Source organism: Micropterus salmoides, unplaced genomic scaffold (genome assembly GCF_014851395.1).
Source record: "Micropterus salmoides isolate LMB-PRFRI ecotype aquatic unplaced genomic scaffold, ASM1485139v1 Ms_hic_scaffold_1, whole genome shotgun sequence".
Taxonomy (NCBI): domain Eukaryota; kingdom Metazoa; phylum Chordata; class Actinopteri; order Centrarchiformes; family Centrarchidae; genus Micropterus; species Micropterus salmoides.
In genome coordinates, this window is record NW_024040040.1 from 53225780 (window position 1) to 53245374 (window position 19595).

General features: G+C 43.9%; 1 protein-coding gene across 3 annotated transcripts in view; it reads right to left on the reverse strand.

Moving 5' to 3' along the window:
• Window positions 1-19595, reverse strand: part of fars2 (phenylalanyl-tRNA synthetase 2, mitochondrial) — a 184810-nt gene that overhangs the window by 116746 nt on the left and 48469 nt on the right. For 2 of the 3 annotated variants that reach the window (XM_038732924.1, XM_038732925.1), the window contains 6 exons: window positions 16667-16753; window positions 15314-15373; window positions 15053-15221; window positions 14474-14636; window positions 13471-13602; window positions 2283-2417 (listed from right to left, as the gene is read on the reverse strand). In XM_038732924.1, the coding sequence (XP_038588852.1) occupies window positions 2283-2417; window positions 13471-13602; window positions 14474-14636; window positions 15053-15221; window positions 15314-15373; window positions 16667-16753 (746 nt within the window). The remainder of the gene's footprint in view (window positions 1-2282; window positions 2418-13470; window positions 13603-14473; window positions 14637-15052; window positions 15222-15313; window positions 15374-16666; window positions 16754-19595) is intronic. The other variant, XM_038732926.1, reaches the window with a different exon arrangement.

Consider the following 19595-nt stretch of genomic DNA (forward strand, 5'->3'; position numbering starts at 1 on the left):
CTTTGTCAGACTAATACATAAGGTTAAAAGACATGCACTATATTTAGAAACATCCCTGTTAATTTGCCAGCTACAGACTCCACATTAACTGTCCTCGCTGATTAAAGCCGACCTGACTCGGAGAGGACAACACACACACAGAGCTGTAATTTTAAAAACAACAGCAGGCACGTTTCCCTCTGAATGAAATTAAGACCTTCAACATGAAACGTGATCTATTTTTATCTGCAGAGTATTTTTAGCAGCGGGGCTGGCTCTCTGCAGGGCTCACTTACGCTGCTTTAATATTTAACAGTCAGAACGGAGAGTGCTCAGCCAGAAAATACTGTTGTTGTTGTTGTTGTTGTTGTTGTGGAGCAGAGGAACCTGCTTGACAAAGACAATTCCAAACATCCACAGGCAGATCAAACATGTAAATGTCAGGATTACACACGATAACACTACAGGGCCGATGTTCCTGTCTCCAAACAGGATCTTTGAGTATAACCTTGAGCTGACTTTCTCCACACTTTGTTCTTTCCCTGTCAATCTCTTTGTTAAACACATTTGTTTTTATTTTGCTGGTATCATTCAATACTCAAGCTCGGTTGTGCTACCAAATTGAGAGACTAAAGTCAGCAAAACAGGAACATGTCCAAGTCCAATAAGTCCACAATTTATTTACAGTAAAATTAAACCATAAAAGAACAGCACCTCAAGCTAACAATTTACAGCTACCCAACTGCTAATGCTAAGGATGCAAAACTAAAGGAAACTAAGCTAACCATTTGAAGTTAACTAGTTAATATCAAACTCTACACTTATTAATGGCAATTAAAGCTAAACAGTTAGTGCTAAAGCGATGAATGAAACTAAAGAAGCTACGCCAATAATTAGGCTACTAAAGTTAACCATGAACCTAAAGCAATAAAAGGTTACCAGCTATGGTTGAACACGTAAAGCTACCAAAAGCTAACCAGTGAAAGCTACCAAGATACCTAGATGCAGGTGAAGCAACTAAAGCTAACCATTGAAAACCAAACAGTTAGCACTAAAGCTAACAATAAAACTAAAGCTAAAGCTAAAAATAAAAGTTAAAGCTAATCAGCTAAACAATTAAAGTAAAGCAATGGCTACTTAAATCCAGCCAGACAGCTCAAATGCTATCCATAAAGCTAATGCAAAATAAGCTAAATAGTTATATCTAAGCGGTGGCCAGTTAATGCTAACGTCAACCATCCAACTAAAACAGCTAACGGTAGTTCAAACTAAAGCATACAAACTTAAAGTTTTATTTAAGCTTTCGCCTGAAGACCAGACAAACAAAAAATGACAAGATAATTAACTTTAATTTAATTTTTACAGTGGTGGACAAAGTACACAAATCCTGTACTTGAGTAAAAGTAAAGTTACCCTTGCAAAATATTACAGCACTAAAAGTAGAAATCTTCAATTTAAATTTCTTCTTGAGTCAAAGTACCTTCTTTTAAAAATACTTTAAAAAAATAAAAAGTACTATTAGTATGGTATGTTTATCAGGGGTTGCTTACATGACATCATCAACATAGGTGCCATTAAAAATTCTGTCAATAATCTAATCGTTTCAGTTGTCCTTGTATAAACCGTTGGGTAGTTAAATTTAGAACAAAACATCATATTTTATAAACTCCTCATGTAGTGGAATAGAAGTAAAGAGTGGCATGACAATAAAACACTCAAGTAAAGTATAAATACCTCTAATTGTATTAACTTGAGTAAATGTACCACTGCCTTTTTTATAACATATGCACATCTTCTGAACTTGTTTCCTGAAAAACAAGTGAGGCCTAAAATTTGAAATATGTGAAAATATATTTACCCGTGTACTGGGATTCTTAACCGAGGAAAGTAATAAAGCATTTTGGTAAATTGTTATAATTTTATGTGTTTACGCCAGAAGTAAAATGGCTAAACATGGAATTTGTTTAGAAGAAGCGATGTTGCTGGAGAGAGAAACATACAACCTGCTTTTATTTATGAACTGAGAGTGATCAAATGTTTCAGAGGGGATGCCATTAAGCAGAGCTAAGTTACTGCACTACACATGCTTCTGATTTACTGTGCCATTTGTATCTCAGTGTTTGTAATTAGTACTGTTATATCTTGTGTGCACCATTTTCACATGTATCTCGACGGTAGCAGGAGAAAATATTGTTGTTAGCGCAGACAACGGGAATCTAAATAACCAAATAACAAGACCATCATGTATCAGATACAGCCACGTTTATTCAAAACATCACAGGTAGCTGTCAATCATGTTTTACCTGAGTCAGGTGGACCAGATCTCTCTCTCGCCCCCCCCCCCGCCGCCGCCGCCGGGCTGTTTGTTATGGAGGAAGCAGGCCGGGCTGAGATGGATCGCTGCACAAACAAATGTTTGTTCTGCCCTTCGCAAACCCCTAAGAGACACACACACACACACACACATCAGCCGTATCGACAGCTGTGTGTGTGTGTGTGTGTGTGTGTGTGTGTGTGTGTAAAGGCAGCAGGGAGATGTGAGTTGTGTGTTTTATTCCAACAGAAAAACGACCAAATAGGTCATTTGTGCAGCACGTTATTACGACCCATTTACACGTCAACTGTGGCAGCGACGTCTCGTGGCGAGACAATAGGCGCAAAGGGGGAAGTCGGGTGATGTATTTTAAATGGACAGAAAGGCAAACCCATGACCTTCACTGAGGAGAACGGCGCTGTAGTCCCATGTAAAACCAAGTAATTGTAATTTGAGCTTTAACTTAAGTAGCGTTCCTGACTTACGGCTAGGGCTGGACGATATGGCCAAAAATGTTATCACGATATCGTTGTTTCATCCGAGTTTGAAGGCTGATTTTCGATCCTGAGGGAAAGTTGAAGAACACTTGATGCCAAACAGCGAATCGCTTCACAAATCTGAGGTAGAACATTCAAAACAATCATGATCAAATCTTTGTCAACAAATATGCAGGAGAAAAATTAAGTAAAAGCTTTTTTCAGTCCTTTTTCCTCAACAAAATAAACAACTTAATAACAAAGTAAGTCCTAATTCGTGTATGATTCAAGTGACTAAAATTTACTGAATATTTGTTATTGAAAATTATATTATATTGATAATTATTGTTATTGTTTTATTGTCCAGCCCTGCTTCCGACACGTGACTTACCTAACTGACTTACTAATTTACGAGGCAGGGAGGCAGACCTACGCTGTTGTTGTTTAGGTTGGAGGACCTGTGTTTCTTATGTTCTGGTTTATGATGGTGGGTTTATGCTTTTGTGTTTTATTTTTATTGTTTTCTCTTTATTAATGTTCAAATGTTTTATAGTGTGTGTGTGAAGAGTTGTGTTCGTTTCACCTACATATTATTATATAATTATTACAGTTTGTGTCTGAAACGTGAGAAACATCAGTGAACATCCAGACAGACTGTGTGTGTGTGTTACAGTGTGTGTGTGTGTGTGTGTGTGTGTGTGTGTTACAGTGTGTGTGTGTGTGTGTGTGTGTGTGTGTGTTACAGTGTGTGTGTGTGTGTGTGTGTGTGTGTGTGTGTTACAGTGTGTGTGTGTGTGTGTGTGTGTGTGTTACAGTGTGTGTGTGTGTGAGCACCAGCTGTCCACCAGTTATTGGCCTCGCTGGGAGAGATGGGTGAAAAGACAGGGATTAAAGGATGGAGACAGACTGATAGAGTCGTTATGGGAGAAGAAAAGGAAGGACAGACAAAGGGAGGAGAGAAAGATTAAAATGGTAATACGGTAAAAATGAAGGAAATACTCACAGGAGCGAGGACATGTGAACAAGTGTGGGGGGGGGTAGAATGAGAAATACAGGTTAAAAAGACGGCAGAAGTAAAATGAGGATGGAGAAGTGAAGGACGACAGGAAAGAGAGATGCATCCAAAGAAACAAAGAAAAGGAACAAAGGAGCTATGGAAGGAGGAAACAAGGCTCGGGTTAATGAACAAATGGAAAACAGCTTAAAGAAAGGGTAGAGGAATGAAAGGAGGCGGGGGGGAAGGATGGAGGGATGATGAAGTGAAGATAAACAAACAAGGCTAGACGAATGACTAAATGGCGACGGTTGAAAGGATGGAGGGATGATGGAAATGTTGGATTGAAGAAAAGACTAGAGGGAGACATTAAAGATGGAGAGATGGAAAGACAAAAGTGTCTTTGTAAAAGAAGCAGATGTTTGTGGACTACCGTTTTAAAGCCTCAAGTTCGGCATTTTGGCCGTCGCCATCTTGTTTTCTTGGAACCTGAAGTGACCACATTTGTACAACAGGGTGGCGCTAGCTAGCTTAGTTAGCACGGTGCCTCTGTGATTGACGCTAACTGTGATATTAGCTGGGATGCTAACTTTGGCTAGCGACAAACAGACTTGGTGGAAAAATGAACAGCCGACTCCTAATAAGCTTTTTCTGGTTAAATGTACGCAGAGCAGCGAAGGAGCTGAAAGGAGCTGTCAATCAACACACAGGGGTCAGAGGTCAGGAGGAGGCGGGTCTTTACAAGACTGAAAACACAATCGAGGAGACGGGTCGCCACGCTTCTGATTATCCATCTCTCCCTCTTTTAGTTCCTGTGTTTCATTTCTCCATCCCTCCATCCTCAGACAGACGGAGGGACAGAACGAAGAGAGAGGGGTGAGGGGGTGAGGGGGTGAGGGGGTGGAGCAAGGGATTAAAAAAAGAGGTGGAGAAAGACACACGAGGTTTAATGAGAGATGGATGGACGGAGGGATGAAAGGAGGGAGGGGAGGGGTCACAAGATTTATTCAGAGGTGGATGAGAGGGTGGATTAAGACCGAGAACTGCCACCTGAACCGCACACACACACACACACACACACACACACACGAGTCCCACAGGGCCGGGGCGGCGGGTTTGAGAGGCTGTTAATTGTCGCCAACACGACTTTAATCAGATTTCAGCTTCCACCCACATCACACACACACACACACACACACACACACACACACGCACATGCACACACAGTCCAGTCCCATGGGTGTGTGTGCGTGCATGTGTGTGTAAATCAGGTTTTGGCGAGGAGGTGTGGTCATTAGCGCCAAGTCCCATATGCTGCCCGCCGACACAGGAGGGAAAACCCCTGGGACACACACACACACACACACACACACACACACACCTAAACAAAGACACACTCAACCAAAAAAAAGTCGTCCAAGCAAACACACACACACACACACACACACACACACACACACACACACACACACACTGCACAGGGATGTGACACACAAAAAATTTAACAATAAAGCACAACAACACACTTTAAACGTAAAACACAAACTAATGATAATAAGGGTACACAAATTCACAAAGTCTCACAAACACATAATCTTAAACACACACGGACACGCACAAAAAAAAAGACACAAACGTGTGTGAACAAAAGCACAGATGAACAAACTCTTTCACACACACAAACTATAAAATACACAGAAAGACACAAATATACACAAAGACACGCACAGATAAAAGCACAGAACACACACACACACACACACACACACACACACACACGGTCGGACAAAAATAGTAAAAAACAACAACATGCAAACACGGTCGCACACAAACAATACACACAAAAAGGCACACCCACAAAAAAACTTTAAACACACACATCCATTCTGTAGGGAAAAAGGTACACACACAAAAAGACACACATACAAACAAAATCAGTCACAAATACACAACTTCACACACACACACACACACACACTGAAGTAAACATTACAAGCAAAAAATAAAAACATACACACAATGAAGTACACACAAGGAAAATAAAAGTGACACACACACCTATGTTTCACTGTGTGTGCGTGTGGGGGGGGGGATCCGTCTGCAGGGACTCTGATGAATAAAGAAGTAGAGAAGAAGAAACAGACCCCCCCCCCTTCTCTCTCTCTCTCCCACTGTGTCCCTACCTCGCTCTCCCCATCAGTGAATTAATGAAGACATTTATCTCTCTCTCTCCTTCATCCCTCCGTCTCTATTAAAACCTCATTTTCTTGTCTCAATCTATCCATCACTCCCTCCTCTTCTCTCCCCGCGCCTCCTTTTCTTCTTCTTCTCCATCCCTCCCCCCTGTCGTCCCTCTTTTCTCTTTCCTTCCTATTATTCTTCCTGCCCCGCTCCCTCCTTCCTCCCTCATTTCCCTTCAACCTTGTCTTCTCCTTTTCATTCCTCCCCTCCTCTCGTTCTCTTCCTCCCTCCCCCTCAACTTGTCTCCCCGTTTCCTTCTTCCCTGCTCCTCCATCCTCCTCCTTCACCTCCTGATCTCTTTCCTTTCTCCTTTGTCATTCCTTTCTAATTATCCTCCTCTCCTCTTTCCCATTCCTCCTATCTCTTAAATCATCTTCCATCCCCTTCTCACCATCAATACTACTTTTTTTGCCTCCCTCATACCCTTCTTCCCTCCCTTATCTTCCTCCTCCTGTTTACTCCCTCTTTACTTTTGCCGTTCCTTCTGTTCTTTGTCCCCTTTATCCCTCCCTCATCCCTTTCTCCTCTTCCTTCCTCCTTTCCTTCTGTCCTCCATCCCACCTTGACTCCTTCTTTCCTCCCACCTCAATCTTCCTCCATGTTCCTTTTCACTTCCTTTCTCTGCACATTTTCTTTCCCCTTCCTTGCTCCCTTTCTTCCATCATTTATGCTCCCTTCTTCCCTTCATCCTTTCTTTCCTCCCTTTCTCAAGTCGTCTCCTCTTCCTAATCTTTCCTCCCTTGCTCCCTTCTTCCCTTCATCCTTTCTTTCCTCCCTTGCTCAAGTCTTCTCCTCTTCCTAATCTTTCCTTCCTTGCTCCCTTCTTCCCTTCACCCTTTCTTTCCTCCCTTGCTCAAGTCTTCTCCTCTTCCTAATCTTTCCTTCCTTGCTCCCTTCTTCCCTTCATCCTTTCTTTCCTTCCTTGCGCCCTTCTTCCCTTCATCCTTTCTTTCCTCCCTTGCTCAAGTCTTCTCCTCTTCCTAATCTTTCCTTCCTTGCTCCCTTCTTCCCTTCATCCTTTCTTTCCTTCCTTGCGCCCTTCTTCCCTTCATCCTTTCTTTCCTCCCTTGCTCAAGTCTTCTCCTCTTCCTAATCTTTCCTTCCTTGCTCCCTTCTTCCCTTCATCCTTTCTTTCCTCCCTTGCTCCCTTCTTCCCTTCATCCTTTCTTTCCTTCCTTGCGCCCTCCTTCCCTTCATCCTTTCTTTCCTTCCTTGCGCCCTTCTTCCCTTCATCCTTTCTTTCCTCCCTTTCTCAAGTCGTCTCCTCTTCCTAATCTTTCCTCCCTTGCGCCCTTCTTCCCTTCATCCTTTCTTTCCTTTCTTGCGCCCTTCTTCCCTTCATCCTTTCTTTCCTCCCTTGCTCAAGTCGTCTCCTCTTCCTAATCTTTCCTTCCTTGCGCCCTTCTTCCCTTCATCCTTTCTTTCCTTCCTTTGCTCCCTTCTTCCCTTCATCCTTTCTTTCCTTCCTTGCGCCCTCCTTCCTTTCATCCTTTCCTCCTTCCCTTGCTCAAGTCGTCTCCTCTTCCTAATCTTTCCTTCCTTGCGCCCTTCTTCCCTTCATCCTTTCTTTCCTTCCTTGCTCCCTTCTTCCCTTCATCCTTTCTTTCCTCCCTTGCTCAAGTCTTCTCCTCTTCCTAATCTTTCCTTCCTTGCTCCCTTCTTCCCTTCATCCTTTCTTTCCTTCCTTGCGCCCTTCTTCCCTTCATCCTTTCTTTCCTTCCTTGCTCCCTTCTTCCCTTCATCCTTTCTTTCCTTCCTTGCGCCCTCCTTCCTTTCATCCTTTCTTTCCTCCCTTTCTCAAGTCGTCTCCTCTTCCTAATCTTTCCTCCCTTGCTCCCTTCTTCCCTTCATCCTTTCTTTCCTCCCTTGCTCAAGTCTTCTCCTCTTCCTAATCTTTCCTTCCTTGCTCCCTTCTTCCCTTCATCCTTTCTTTCCTTCCTTGCGCCCTTCTTCCCTTCATCCTTTCTTTCCTCCCTTGCTCAAGTCGTCTCCTCTTCCTAATCTTTCCTTCCTTGCTCCCTTCTTCCCTTCATCCTTTCTTTCCTCCCTTGCGCCCTCCTTCCCTTCATCCTTTCTTTCCTTCCTTGCGCCCTTCTTCCCTTCATCCTTTCTTTCCTCCCTTGCTCAAGTCTTCTCCTCTTCCTAATCTTTCCTCCCTTGCTCCCTCCTTCCCTTCATCCTTTCTTTCCTTCCTTGCGCCCTTCTTCCCTTCATCCTTTCTTTCCTCCCTTGCTCAAGTCGTCTCCTCTTCCTAATCTTTCCTTCCTTGCGCCCTTCTTCCCTTCATCCTTTCTTTCCTTCCTTGCTCCCTTCTTCCCTTCATCCTTTCTTTCCTCTCTTGCTCCCTTCTTCCCTTCTTCCTTATCTTTCCTTCCTTGCGCCCTCCTTCCTTTCATCCTTTCCTCCTTCCCTTGCTCAAGTCGTCTCCTCTTCCCCTCATTCCTCCCATCCTCTCTCATTACCATTGTCTCTCCCCTACTCCCTTATTCCCTTCCTCCCTACTCTTACATCTCTCATTAACACCCCCCCCCATCATATTGGGCCTTAGGCAACACATATGGCAGTCACGCACCCACCCATTAAATAACACACACACACACTGTTGCAGCCTCCCTGTGGAGACGAGGTCCTGCCACTCGTTTAATCTCCCCTCTATCCTCTTCCCTTCCTCACCTCCTTTCCTTCCTTACTCCTGGCTGCTCTCCTCTCTCTCGCTCTGTCTCTCTCTTCATCACATTAACTTCTGTGCTCTCTCGCCCCCATTTATTTTGCTCCACGCCGGATCTTCCTCATTGTCTCTCACTCTCTCTGCGCTCCTGTGTGTGTGTCTGAGTGTGTGTGTGTGTGTGTCTGAGTGTGTGTGTGAGAGTGTGTGTGTGTGGGGGGGGAATGAGTGGTTTCCAAGGCAACGGAGCTACACTGCCGCAGTGGATACGTAGGGGAGGTGGAGAGTGTGAAGAGAGTGTGAGTGAGAATGAAGCAGGCGTGTGCACGTGTGTGTTAGTGTGCACGTGCGTGTTTGTGTGCACGTGTGTGTGTCGCTGAGAAACTTGACTCTGGCTGTCAAGAGAGTGAGCGAATTAAGCAAAGAAGAAGAATAAAAGGAGAGCAAGTGTGCGTCTGAGTGTGTATATGAACGTGTGTGAACACGTGTGTGTGTGTCTCTACATCATGAATGTCAAGAGCATTGCTGCAGTGCCAAGGGCAGAGAGACACTGCCAGTGTTACCCCCCTCTCTCTCTCTCTCTCTCTCTCTCTCATACACACACAGGTTTCACATGATAACCGTCACCAACATGAGTGTGAGGTTCCCCACACACACACACACACACACACACACACACACACACACACACACACACACACACACACACACACACACACACTCACACGCCCGACTCGTCACATCTTGGCGCTTGGTCAAGGCCCTTTTGCGTCATTTTTAGATGTTTAGGGCTCCGCGGTCAAGTTAGCAACTCTTAGCAACAACAAATATGCAACGTCCGGTTAGACTTTCAAAATAATCGTTTTGAAACATCGCCATTTTTAAACAGCACGATATTAAAGTCGGGTTACTTGGTTAGGGTTAGGAACAGATCATGGTTTGGGTTAAAATAACTACGTACGTCAGTTAACACGTAAGTTGACTAACCTCACTTACGTCAACTCAAAGTTCGGGTTCTGGCCCTCCGTCCACCCCAACCACCTCCTTACTCAGTCTTTTCTGTTAAATACCATTTACCTGCCTTTACCGTCACAAACGGACGCTACAGGGCTTCCCCCGCTGCGTTGAACTCTGACGCTATAGGGATCTCCAGTGCGTCGCAAAGTGACGCCGATGGGTCTTGACCATGAGTCCATATGCGACGAGTCAGATAGTGAGAACGAGTTGCCGACACACACACACGCAGAGTTGAGAGTCTTGTGAATGAAGTGCAAAGATTCCTCTCACTGGAGCATTTTAGAAAATTATCTGCGACGTAAAGCCGAAGCTCACGATTTACGTGCTCACTCTGCACGTGTATAAAACGCCCTGTCCAACCCGTTCCCAAGTCACATATGGACGCTTGGTCCATAGACCTGTTGGCGTTGCTTTGTAAAGCACTGGGGATCCCCTTTGCGTCACTTTTCAACGCTAAAGGTAGGTGGGATATTTAACAGTAAAGTCAGAGTAAGGAGGTGGCTGTTGTGGATGGTGGGCCAGACACTGGACTTTCACCCAGGAGACCCGTGTCCGTTTCCAGTTTGAAACAAAAAGTTGGCATGTTTTTATTTAAGTTACGTGGGTTACGTTACTTAAATTATGTAACTTAAGTGAGGTAAGTAACGTTGTTAATTTAAGCCAAACCATGATCTCCTAAACTTGCAATGTTCCACAACGTTAACCACTAGTTTCATTTAGAAATTTTCACCGCACGTTGCATATTTATTGTTGCTAACTTGACCGCAGAGCCCTTAACATCCAAAAAGTGTACCCAGGACGCTAAAAAGACCAAGTGTCCATATGTGACTTGTTGTACCATAAACTCATAAGGGAAGTGTTTACTGAGGGAATAAATGAGCTGAAACGTAACCTCATTTTCTCTTCTATCCAATCTCACTTCTTTCTGCAGCCAGTAGAGTCGCCCCCTGCTGACTGTTAGAGAGAATGCAGGTTTAAGGTCCTTCAGCACTGGCTTCACTGTTCAAACCCAGAGCTTCCTGCGTGGTGTTGACCCTCTGGAGTGGTTAAATATGTTGAGGATGAAGGCCGTGAGTGTAACAATCTTAATGAAGGACGCATGATTCGTGTATGTGGAGGAAAAGTTAAAAGTTCAGTGCGTAAGTTTTAGTGACATCTAGAGGTGAGGTTTGTGAACTGCAACTAGTGGCTCACGGTGCATTCAAGTGCTCCTCTGATGGTCCCATTTCCCGAGTTGGGAAGTCGTTCTTCCAACTTCAATGTGTGTTCATGTGCTCTTAAGTCTGAATGTGGAATCAACATACTACAAAGATGTGATGGATTAACTTTACCAGAGCATATAAACAACACGCAGACGTCTAGTTCACTCTACATGGACACCAACCTAACCGTTACATATTATATGTTTAGAAAATCTATAAATCCAACACGTAAAATTTTCCACAAATCAAAGTTCTGTATACTTCTTTATGTCGCATGTACACTTTATTTCGGCTATATAATACGTGCGTTCCTCCATTTGTCCAAATTTCATTTCTACTACTACTATTAACATTGTTCTTCTTAACGTGGCAACTTCCATGTAAGAGAGTCTAACGGTTATGTCGGCAGAAATGTCTCATTGTAGGGTAATAAAAACATAAGGGTTCGTCTTTACACACCACTGAAAAACATAGTTATGGATCTTCTATTGCATTTCTGTCCCTAGATCCTCCTAAATATATCACACTGGACCTGTAGTTGCACACTTACTGATTTATCATGGAGATTATTTTTTCTTTGTGAGAAAGATACAAAATGAAAATATTTACTTTTCCCAGACTCTGACTGCTGGCCAGTAAAAAACACCCTTAAGTCCAACTTTCAAACTGGCAGGTCAAGAAGAGGATTTGGCAAGAGAGGCGAAGCATGTTGACTACGACCTTTCAACAGTAAGTAGTAAGAAACAGACCTTTTCTGGTCCTGATTATGCCACAGAATCCCACATCAGAAAACAATTCCCGATAAAGGTTTTACTTCACTGAATAAATCTAAAGACACACAATAACAAGCTCTCTTCAGCTGCTCGCAGGCTGAGAAAGTGTGTGTGATAGAGTTTCTACTTCCTCTGCCTGGACCTCAGCATCAATTTAACCTCCCACCGCTTCGACTGTCAGGAGGAAATACATGGGGAACAGGGTAACACACACACACACACACACACTGAGGCACAGCAAAGTGTAAAATGGCCAAAGGCGCTTCCATCTCTCAGCGTGTGTCCTGAAACAGTCTATTTCGGTCATGGTGCGCTGCAGGAAATGGATTCAGACGTGCACACACACACCTGCAGAAGTAGAGTGCACACACACAAAGGAAACAGGTGAGCAGGGAGAGACAGATCTGTGTTCACGAGGAGGCTGAAAGCAGGACTCTCCAAACTGCATCCTGCCCCCGCCTCTCCTGAGCTGACCAGCAGCTCCCCCCTCTGGCAGGGGAGGGAACTACAGCTGCAGGACAAACAGGTCTCTTTTATAGCTGAGCCCTGTGTCCAGTACACAGATACACATTTTATAAAGAGCAATTTAAATATTAAAAACAACAAAACATTTGCAGGTGAAAATTTAATTCTAAAGGAATCATTAGACATTGTTTTAAATGGTCCTGTGGAAACCAAAACATCCAGAATAAACTTCCTGTACTTTGTTTCAAGAACGCGCATCATTATATTCAAAAGTAAGTAAGCACCACGCAAAAGTCTTTCTTATCCGATTACTTGATGAAATAATCTGTATACTCGATTACTTGAGTAATCGATGGCTGCAGCCCGACTTCAAAAGCTACTAAAGAAAGTAGAAACCTCGACCTCTCAGTCTGCGGAGGAGGAGGAGGAGGTGGCTCTTCTCATTCCCTTAATTTCCTTTTCTAGTCTGAAGGATCCAAACCAGCAACCTTCAAGTAACGAGCCAACTTTATGTCCTGCTGTGTTCATGTTGAGAACTTAGTCATGTGCACACACTCACTTCTGTACAAACTTCATCCACACAGCAACACACACTTCAAGTGTGAAAATAAAGAGACATTTTCTTAACTGGCTACTCTCTCTCTCTTTCTCTCTCTCTCTCTCTCTCTCTCTCTCTCTCTCTCTCTCTCACACACGCTGAGTGGCGGCGGTGCGATCCGGCCGCTCTTTGCGTCTTAAAGCATGTATTATTGATTGGAACAAGCAGCGGTGAAGTGGAGCGCGGCGCTACAGCTTTGTTCGAGGGCAAAGCTGCAAGCTAGCCACTTAGCAGGCTGACAGGGGAGAGGGAGGAGCGAGAGACACCGACAAACACAGAGAGCGAGGGAGAGAGAGAGAGAGGATCCCAACCTGAGGAGGAGAGGGAGGACGTCTGGACGAGTTCTTACACTGTGAAAGTGGTTGTTCTTTGTTTTTCTCCTGTGTCCATCAGCTGACAGGCCGGCGTGAGATTATCATCAACACGCTGAACCTCACAGACTACGACCACAGACGGCACAAACTGCCACTGTCCCATTTAGGAGTTTGTAAAATGTTTTTATGACCACGCAGAACCGTAAATCCATGTTTTGGACAGCGGGATTATTTAAGATGAGTCATTATATGTAATTCTTCACCGCAGACGCAAACCTCACCCGCCGATGAAGACCATGTGATGCGGTTAAAGCAAATGCCACATGCATACAACTCCCAGCATGCATTGCATCTGAGGGTGTGTGTGTGTGTGTCTGTGTCTGTGTGTGTGTGTGTGTGTGTGTGTGTGTGTGTGTGTGTGCGCGCGCTGACCGGAGTTCAGCAGCTCCTGCTCCATCACTCCGCAGCCCAGCACCTCCATCCAGTCACCCTGAAAACGCACCTCCATCTCAAAGGAGGGATGAGTGAAGGGGAAGTAACAGTCGACCCACCGCACCTCCAGATCTGAGGGGAGAGAGGAGGAGACAAGGACGGGAGAGGGGAGACAAGAGGAGGAGAGGAGAGGAGACAAAAGGAGGAGACAAGGAAAGGTGAGTAGGGGAGACAAGAGGAGGAGAGGAGATGAGAAGAGACAAGGAGAAGATTTAAGGAGAGGAGACAAGGAGAGGACAGGGGAGAAGAGAGGAGACAAGAGGAGGAGATGAGAGGAGACAAAAGGAGGAGACAAGGAAAGGTGAGTAGGGGAGACAAGAGGAGGAGAGGAGATGAGAAGAGACAAGGAGAAGATTTAAGGAGAGGAGACAAGGAGAGGACAGGGGAGAAGAGAGGAGACAAGAGGAGGAGATGAGGAGACAAGAGGAGGAGACAAGGAAAGGTAAGTAGGGGAGACAAGTGGAGGAGAGGGAAGAAAAGAGGAGACAAGGAAAGGTGAGTAGGGGAGACAAGTGGAGGAGAGGGAAGAAAAGAGGAGACAAGAGGAGGAGACAAGAGAAGTCGAGGGGACAAGAAGAGGAGACGTGGAAAGGTGAGAGGAGACAAGGAGATAAGAGGAGACAAGAGTAGGAGAGGGGACAAGAAGAGGAGACATGAGGAGGAGACAAGGAAAGAAAAGGAAAGGTGAGAAGAGTATAGGAGACAAGGAGAGAGGAGGAGAGGAGACAAGTAAAGGTGAGGATGGGCGACATTAAAAGGAGTAGTGAGGAGAGGAGAGGAGAGGAGAAAAGGAGAGGAGACAAGGAAAGGAGACAAGGAAAGGAAAGGAAAAATAAGGAGAGGAGACATTAAAATAAACAGTGAAGAGGGGAGGAGTGAGGAAGAGAGACGATGAGGAGGGAGGAGTTCAGTAAAGTGAACCTCCCGCCTGCCGCCGCCTCACCTTCTCCGAACAGGTGCGTGACGAGTCTCGTCAGAGTGTGTTTCAGGTCGAACTCCAGCAGCTTCACGGCCTCCAGGCTGTGCGTTTCCTGTTTCTGAGGCGTCCGCCGCCCTCCTCTCTCGAACAGAGACAGCTCCTCGCCGTTCTGCACCTTAGAGAAAAGCTGCGAGACAAAGGAAACGCCTGAAGCACCTCCTGAAACCTCACAACCACATATTTCAGATTCAGCTCTAGAGACGCCATAAACCCACCACGGTGTGTCGTGCGTCGGATCAAAACAACCACCACTGTTCCTGAAACACGAGCGTTTAATCTACCAGCGCTTCATGAAACGCTCATAGTCCCTGCAGTCCAGTTAAAGCAGCTCTGGTAATAGAGAGCGCCGTAACATCACTTTCACTGCATGTACGCCATGACCAGGAAAATCTGAAATAGTTTGATGACGGGACATGTGCATACGACCGCCGTCGTCGTTGTTAAAGGCGTTCCCTATAGGATTCTATTCAGGATCATTTTAAGTCTCTTTCCCTTAAACAGAATATAAAATATAATAATAATGTACGATAGTTACATCTTTACCTCCAGGTCGGAGAAGAGTCGGACTCCCTCCATCTGGTGGAAGACGGGGTAGTGACTGGCGTCGATCTCGTCCCGCCTGTAAACGTCTCCAGCCAATAAGAAGGCATCCAGGCCGGCCCTCACCAGCTCGATCTGGTGGGCGGAGGTGTGGGCGCGAAGCATCGTTTTCCTGCAACACAAACGCCAGCGATGAATGTTAGCAAAGTGGAAATGAATCCCCAGAGCCGACTAGAAAGCCACGCTGCAGATCGAGTCACTCACCTGTTCAGGTAGTAGTTATCTCCTCGTTTCCTGCTGGGGTGCCCGGGCGGGATCAGCAAGCTGTCAATCAAATTATGTAAAAGAATGACTTTGGGGATCTCTGCAATAATTCACTGACGTTTCCTCTTCAACATGTTCAACATGCTCAGTGAAATCATGACTCTCCGGACGTCCGTGACCTCTCCAGGTTTTGCATTTCAAATCAAAAACTCTGCAGGTTTTGCATTTCAAATCAAAAACTCTCCAGGTTTTGCATTTCAAATCAAAACTCTGCAGGTTTTGCATTTCAAATCAAAAACTCTGCAGGTTTTGCATTTCAAATCAAAAACTCTGCAGGTTTTGCATTTCAAATCAAAAACTCTGCAGGTTTTGCATTTCAAATCAAAAACTCTGCAGGTTTTGCATTTCAAATCAAAACTCTGCAGGTTTTGCATTTCAAATCAAAAACTCTGCAGGTTTTGCATTTCAAATCAAAAACTCTGCAGGTTTTGCATTTCAAATCAAAAACTCTGCAGGTTTTGCATTTCAAATCAAAAACTCTGCAGGTTTTGCATTTCAAATCAAAAACTCTGCAGGTTTTGCATTTCAAATCATAACTCTGCAGGTTTTGCATTTCAAATCAAAACTCTGCAGGTTTTGCATTTCAAATCATAACTCTGCAGGTTTTGCATTTCAAATCAAAACTCTGCAGGTTTTGCATTTCAAATCATAACTCTGCAGGTTTTGCATTTCAAATCAAAACTCTGCAGGTTTTGCATTTCAAATCATAACTCTGCAGGTTTTGCATTTCAAATCAAAACTCTGCAGGTTTTGCATTTCAAATCAAAACTCTGCAGGTTTTGCATTTCAAATCATAACTCTGCAGGTTTTGCATTTCAAATCAAAACTCTGCAGGTTTTGCATTTCAAATCAAAACTCTGCAGGTTTTGCATTTCAAATCAAAAACTCTGCAGGTTTTGCATTTCAAATCAAAACTCTGCAGGTTTTGCATTTCAAATCAAAAACTCTGCAGGTTTTGCATTTCAAATCAAAACTCTGTAGGTTTTGCATTTCAAATCAAAAACTCTGCAGGTTTTGCATTTAAAATCAAAACTCTGCAGGTTTTGCCCAAATCCCAGGTATCAGTATCGTTATCAGGACTGAAAATGTCAGGTTGGTGAATCGCTAGGCAAAATGAAATCAAGAACAGCTGAGCCGTGGAGAAAGCAGAAAACTGTTTTACTAAAAATCCTTCTTGCTAATTATCTCACTTCCTCTGTAAACACAACTTTGACAGCACCTATTTCTCTTTAAAAGCTGTAAGTTAAGAGCTGCTCACTGGTAAATCGATCAATAAGCGACGATGCTGCTGACCTGTCAAAGTTTTGCTCCACAGTGACCACGGGGCTGAGGTTATCGTGGACAGAGAAGAGCGGGTTTCCCCGGCGGTTGATGTGGGCGCTGTGGAGGAGACAGTTATTACTACTGATGCGGAGACGCTGAAAACAAACAAACAACAACAACAAACAGAGAATCTACAGCGTTAATTTACTCTGAGTGGAAACTAAGAGGAAAGCACTGGACTAACATTAACAGCGTTTGTATGCACGATCTATGCAGCTGAGAAGAAGCTTCTAGACCAGGGGCCGTATTACAGAAACCGGCAGATCCTATCCTAACTGCTTGGTAACCATGGTAATAAGGGCTAGCAACTGATTTAGGAAAAAGGCCATTACAGATTAGCAGTTCCTGAGTCAATGCTCCTTCCCTAACTTTAGATAGGAGAAGTGTTTTACAGAAGCTTCCTAACTTATCGTAAAATCTTAAATAAACTCTCCTAACTTTTACTTTTCCACCAGTTAGTGTTTGCTAACTCGTTTAATCCACATGGCTGCTCTTTTATTGCTTTTACAAAATCCACAAAATGTCAACAGGCCGAACTTTATTGATTCCACCAATGTGTTTGATGACCAAACCCTTGTTAGTAGAAAGGCTGTAGGCGACGTGACGCTGGATAATGTCTCGTTATGTCACATGATGTAAAGGCTTGATGTAACAAAAGGATCCTCATGCAAGTCTTTGATAGGAGGAGATCTTTACGTCAGCCTGCTCATTAGGGATGAACCCTTCTATGTTTATTATTTGTTGAACTTTCAGTGAATCATCATTGGATCAAGCCTATTAAAAGTTGTATAAAGCATGTCGATATCTCAATTACTTTTCAAGATATGGACCAATGAACTTCGAAAGGGGCGTGGCTCTGGACATAAATGACCACAAATCAGCAACCGTAGGGCCGATCATCACAAAACTCACAGGATATGTTCAGATAGGTGCCCTATATGACAGTTTGATGTACATATGTCACTAGGGGGCGCTACAAGCGCAAGAAAGGTGCTTAGCATTACACAAATTACACTATAAATCCCATATTCATTCTCCAATCATCACAAATCTCTCAGGATGTGTCCTCATAAGTAAATGAAACATGCCCTGATAGTTTCATTCAAATCAAACACCCGGGGGCGCTATAAATGCAAACAAACTGCAGGGGATAAAACGCAAAACACGCTACAAAATACAAATTGTTGGTCCAATCAACACAAAACTTGCAGGATATGTCTAGATAAGCACCTCACACATACACTGCAAGTCTCATTCAAATTGACCACTAGGAGGCGCTATAAATGCATAATAATTGGATGTGGAATGAAACAAATCAAGATATAGGTCAATAAATGCTCGTCCAATCGTTACAAAACTTGCAGAATGTGTTTCGTAACAATATTCAACCATATGTGTGACATTTATTTGATGGTGATATTGCGAAAAAAAAAAGGTATTATTATTAGCCTTTTTTTTTACCTTCATTATTAACTTTCCCGAGAAGAGTTCGGGTTTCTGCCGGGGTCCGTGAGGGAGCACAGGAGGAGCCACCAGCGGTTTCGGATCAGTTGTCTTTCTCTTTGTATCACTTGTAAATGGACTTATTTTCTTTTTGACAGCATCAGCACTCCGCTGGATGCCGGATATGCGGAGGAGACTGCGTCCGCTATTTTGGCCCACTCTCAGTCTTTAATCTCCCGAGTTAAGCGTTACGTGCATTTGGATTTCTCGACGCAGGTTACCAACACGTCTGAGTCATCTGACTTGAAGTTCAATGATAGTTGTTGTTTCTGCTCCATTTTCAGTTTATGTTTCATTAAAAAAACTACCAAAAACCAGCGATTAAAAGCCGTTTAGCTCGGCGAGATGAGTAAAGTGGCATCAGACATAAAAGTTGATCACCGATGTTGGATTGAGTGTTGAGGATTTCCTAACGTGAGATAAGACAGGATTCCTAAAGTTAGGATTTGCTTCTGTATTACCAAATTGAGGAAAATCCTATCTTAGACTCTTCCTGTCTTAACTTTAGACTTAAGGTAGGAACTTCCTGTAATACGGCCCCAGGCTTCTAATTGAGACCTTGTCCAAATGTGTAGCCACACCAGGCCAGTAAACGAGAGTTTTACGGTATCCCAGAAGTACACCTACTGAGCAGAACACCAACATGTACCATCTAAACAACACTGCAGAATTACTACTACTACTACTCAAGACGAAGGATTCATTAAAATCAGTCAGAAAGAGAAGAAGTGAGTAAAACGCAAAGAGGGAGAAGAAAGGAAGCAGCATCAAAGTAAAGTTGTTGATCAAGTTTTGGTCTTGTTTGAAAACTACCCAGCAGCTCACCCCGGAGTCTGCTGTCCCGCTGCCATCAGAGCACACAGGCTTTTCTAAAGAGTAAAGTTCACGACCTGTGAAATGGCAGAGTCATAAACCACTGTCAGACAACACACTCTGACTTCTTAATGACTTATTAATGCAGTATTAATGCGCCCGCTGCTCTGTGTGTGTTGGTTTTTCATACAGCGGGTGAAGATTAACCAGCAGCCTGACGATATATATCACTGCTGTGTGCAGTGCAGCAAACTTTTACACTCGACTGTCCCCGAAGACACATTGAGCCTGCGGAGAGTCAGTCAGCAGTTTATGCTCTGAAAATAAAGAACACAGAAATATATATATATATATATATATATACACGACATGTGCAGATACAACAGCATCTGATGGGGAGAGCAGCAGATTTTAAGGACAAACTGGGAATATTTGGATGTGGAAGCCGAGGACATGTTGAGATGTGTTGGACAGTACGCAGGACACAGAGAGGACATTTAAACAGTGTGAACATTCACACCTGAAGTGTGAAGATTCACATATGAAGTTAAACTTTCCCAACAATAGAACGTTTTTACTTTGG